Genomic DNA, 4,134 nt, shown 5'->3' with positions numbered 1-4,134 from the left:
TGCCCAGCGTCACATAGCTAGGAAGTGTCTGAGGTTAGATTTGAACCAAGACCTTCTGTCCTAGGCCTGGCTCTCTATTCCCTGAGCTATTTAGCTGTCTCCTTCTGCCTCCATTTTTGTGTTACTCAGTGCAGTGGAGTCATTTAACCTCTACTTGCTTCAGTTCTTCAGCTATAAAATGCCGATAACAGTATCTCCTTCAAAGAGCTGTTGTGAAAATTAAATGAGATAATATTTGTAAAGTACTCAGCACAATGCCTGGCACAGAGTAGGCACTGTATAATGCTAGCTATTCCCCTATTATCAATATCATTTCTCTTATGATCTCTCCCAGGCTTCTTGGATGGTGTCTTTACCAGAACTTCTGACTGAGCAACTCTGAGGAGCTGTCCAGGGTACAAAGACTAGAATAGTATCAGAGCTTAATCAATGTTTGGGGTGAGCAGTGAGAAAGACATGACATGGCTCCCAGAGTGAGTTGCCCAACCCTACTCCCTCCATGATATCTCTGTTCAAGCCCCTGCCTTCCATTTTCCAGCCCAGACATCCTGACCTTTTCTTGCCTGGACTTCTTTAAAGAAAGTTTTCTTAAAAGTTTAAACCTTTACCTTACATCTTAGAATCAATACTGTGTATTGAGTCTAAGGCAGAAGAGTGGTAAGGGCTAGGCAATGGGGGTTAAGTGATTTGCCCAGGGGCACACAGCTAAGAAGTATCTGAGGCTAGATTTGAACCTAGAACCTCCCATCTCTAGGCCTGGCTCTTAACCCACTGAGTTGCCTAGCTGGCCGCTTGCCTAGACTATTGTAATAGCCCCTATGATAGCAGTTTCTCCCCTCTCTGATCCACTTTGTATACTCTGAGCATTGTTCCTATCTTACCTCTAAAATCACATAACTTTTCTACTCAAAAAACCTCAGTGGATCTTCTTTGCTTATTAATTCCTTATCTGGCATTGAAAGCCCCATAGAATCTGATTTTACATTCCCTTTTCATCCTTACCTTGTATAACTTCTAGCCAAATAAGACTGCCCTGCCCCATCTTAATGGCGTTGCCTATAGGATTCTTCCATACTTGGAATGAACTCTTCCCTTCCCACCTTGCCCTGACATCTCAACTGAAGAAGTTCCTTCCTTCCTGGTCACTTCCGCCATAAAGACTTTTCTGGTGATTCCCTGGCTAGAAGTAATCTCCCCCCCATTAATTTTATTTTACACTGTGTTTCCCAGACTCACTCTCCTTCCTGTTGTAGAGTTATTTGTATACACGTCTTTTCCTGCCTTTGAAGAAGGAAGTAGCAAGGTGTAGAATGTTCATAAGTTTTGGAGTTAAGAAAGTGATGCACTCGAACTTTCCTCTTGCACTTACTGTCTGTGCAGGCTAAACCTTAGATTCTTTATCTGTAAAATGAAGCTAAGGAAGCTCCACATTATTCCACAGGGTAGTTATGAGGAGAAAGCTCTATACACATTAAAATGTTCTAGAAATGGGCACTAATAATATTCCTGTACCCTCAGAGCCTTGTCCATGGTAGGCATTTAATATACTTTTGTCAAATTGAATTAAATCAACATAAAATGGGTTCTGCCATCCCTGAGCTCATGAAAGATGCAAAAGTGAGGACATGTTGGATACTGTCTGGGGAAATCAATGTTTCTTGTGGATTGGCAATCATTGTGAACCTCCCTTTGGAACAAACTCAGGTCTTCTCCCCAAGTCTCCCAGATCTGCTGAGAGACCTGACAGATGATATTTTTGGAGATCAGACCTCTTTCTTCAACTTCTGATCTCAGTGATCAAGGAACTACCCTTGGGGATTTCTTCCAGCCCTCAGAATAGCTTTCTTCTCCTAGTGTGTCCTGGCTTGGATGGCATGTGGATCCATCCACACAATCCCCTTTCCCCCCATCATTTAGCTCAAAACAAACACAGCCACTCCAATCTTTTTCTTTTTCTTTCTTTCCTTTTTTTTCCTTTTTTTTCTTCTTGGTATTTTTTCTCCCTGACCTCCACAGCTTCTCCGCCCCTCAGTGGAGTGTCTGTTCATCCCCGAGTGGCCCCGGCTCTGGCCCTGGTCCTGAGAAGGCAGCCCTGGCCCCTTGAGCCTGCGTACTGACCAGGCTTGGGAGCATCTCCAACTGACTCTGACTGGGCTCAGTCAGAGAGGCTGCTGGTCTGGTTTGCACTTGGAAATGTGGGGTCCTCAGGGCCCCTGGGTGGGTGGGGCCTGGCCTGAGTACAAGGGCGGAGGCAGGCCTCAGAGTTCAGGCTCAAGCCCAGGGTCTCTGCCCCCTTGATAGGTTGGGGGTGTGGGTCACATGACTGTCTCCCTCTCCTCCTCCAGGAGTGGAGGGGGCTGTTCCCCAACCATTGGCTCATAAAGTCCGGAGCCATTGAGATACCCGTCATCTTTGGTGCCAGGCTCTGGGCCAGATGAAGGCAATGAGTTCTCAGAAATGGAGCCATGCTTCACATAGCCAGGCAACTGGTGGTGGCCGTTGGCACTGGCTCCAGCCCCAGGAGCTAGTCGAGGGCTGAGGGACAAGGCTAGCCCCCCTCGAGGTCCCACATTGGTAACACTTGTATGTGACACCATGGGGCCATAGCTGTAGGTGCTGCTGCCACTCCGGGCCTTCCGCTTGAAGTCCAAGGCCAGGGTCCATCGGCTCCATGACTTCTTGATCTCTGCTTGTACCTTGTGGGGAAGGAGGAAAAACAGAAAGATCAGCCTTTGTGACCATCCATTCTTAGTGTATGAAAAGAAGTCTGATTGAGAGTTAGGAGGAGACCAAGTCCATCTCAGGCATTTGCTAGCTGGACAATCATGGGCAAAAGACTTAGCTTCTCCATGGTCCAGCGGTGAGGGTCAAATGGGTCACATTCCTTAAGTCACTTAAAATTAGATGCCTTGCCTGGATCTCTGCTTTATAGCTAAGGTGGCTCAGAGGCTAAAGAACTAGGATTGGAGTCAGGAAGATCTAAGTTCAAATTTGCACTCAATTATTTACTAGCTAAGTGATCTTTAACCATTTACCTCTGTATGCCTCAGTTTTCCCAACTGTAAAATGGGGATAATTGTAGTACCTACCTTCTAGATTATTGGGAGGATCAAATGAGATATTTGCACAGTGCCTGACACAGATAGAATAAATGTTTGTTTCCTCCCCAATCCCTTATCATTTTTCCTCATGTCGTACTTGGTACACACATCACATCTCTCTGACTAAACTCTAAACTCCCTGAGGGCAAGGGACATGGTCCCATAGTCTCATTTCATCTTTGTTTCCATTGGCCAAGCAGAGGGCACATTCCAGGTATGGGAAATGATTTACACTCACCTCTCCATTGCAGAAACAGTATATTATGGCAACGAAAAATCCCTGGGGAAAAAGAGACAAGGCAGGGAGGTAAATATGTCTTGAATAGTTTTTTTCAGAATGCTTTCTCAGAAGGCTTTCACTTCTAGGAAGACCTTTCTGCTGAACCAAGAGCAGAAAACCCGTGTCCAGAACATCCTTTCTAGGTTTAACTTTAGGTTGGAGAAGAGGAGTAATAAAAAGTCCACCTTCTCTTTCAAAATTCTACAGAGAAGGAAGATTTCAGCACCTCCTTCCCTTTTACTCTGTGTTGGGATCTCAATGTACTGACAGTGCAATGGGAAATTCTCTCCCAATCTCCAATAATAGAGCAGGGCAGATATAATTACTGACATTTTACAAGATAATTCACAAATTGCATTTGTCAGATTTAATCATATTTATTCCCCAACTACTGTTCCCTGCCCCCTCTGAAAATGAAGTTCCATGTCCTGACATGGTGGGATATTGGAGGGAATTGTATGTAGTTTTATTATTTGTGAAACTCAAAGACCATAAAAGCTGGAAGTAGGGGTGGCGATGGGATCATTGGATGGACACTGGGTGCAAATCATTATCAAATGATGGACAGTAGCTGAAAATTTCACAGCTGACAGCTAGTTTAACAAGTTCCAAGACCTGGTGCTTATGAAAGACTTAGCTTTGCTACTGAAGAAATGGAGATTCTTTTTCTTTCTCTCCCCTTTTCTTCCTTCCTTCCTTCCTTCCTTCCTTCCTTCCTTCCTTCCTTCCTTCCTTCCTTCCTTCCTTCCTTCC

General features: G+C 44.9%; 1 protein-coding gene across 1 annotated transcript; it reads right to left on the bottom strand.

The window, feature by feature from the left end:
* Positions 1–1,519: 1,519 nt before the first annotated feature.
* LOC123256650 (parathyroid hormone/parathyroid hormone-related peptide receptor-like) lies at positions 1,520–3,582 on the bottom strand (the record flags this gene model as incomplete). Its single annotated transcript, XM_044685237.1, has 2 exons — positions 1,520–2,696; positions 3,340–3,582. Coding segments are annotated over 2 exons (624 nt in total), but the record flags the coding sequence as incomplete, so codon positions are not given.
* Positions 3,583–4,134: the final 552 nt, after the last annotated feature.

The sequence above is a fragment of the Gracilinanus agilis genome, unplaced genomic scaffold (genome assembly GCF_016433145.1).
Source record: "Gracilinanus agilis isolate LMUSP501 unplaced genomic scaffold, AgileGrace unplaced_scaffold7669, whole genome shotgun sequence".
Lineage (NCBI taxonomy): Eukaryota > Metazoa > Chordata > Mammalia > Didelphimorphia > Didelphidae > Gracilinanus > Gracilinanus agilis.
The sequence above is the reverse complement of the archived record's forward strand: the minus strand, read 5'-3'. Positions and strand labels throughout refer to the sequence as shown.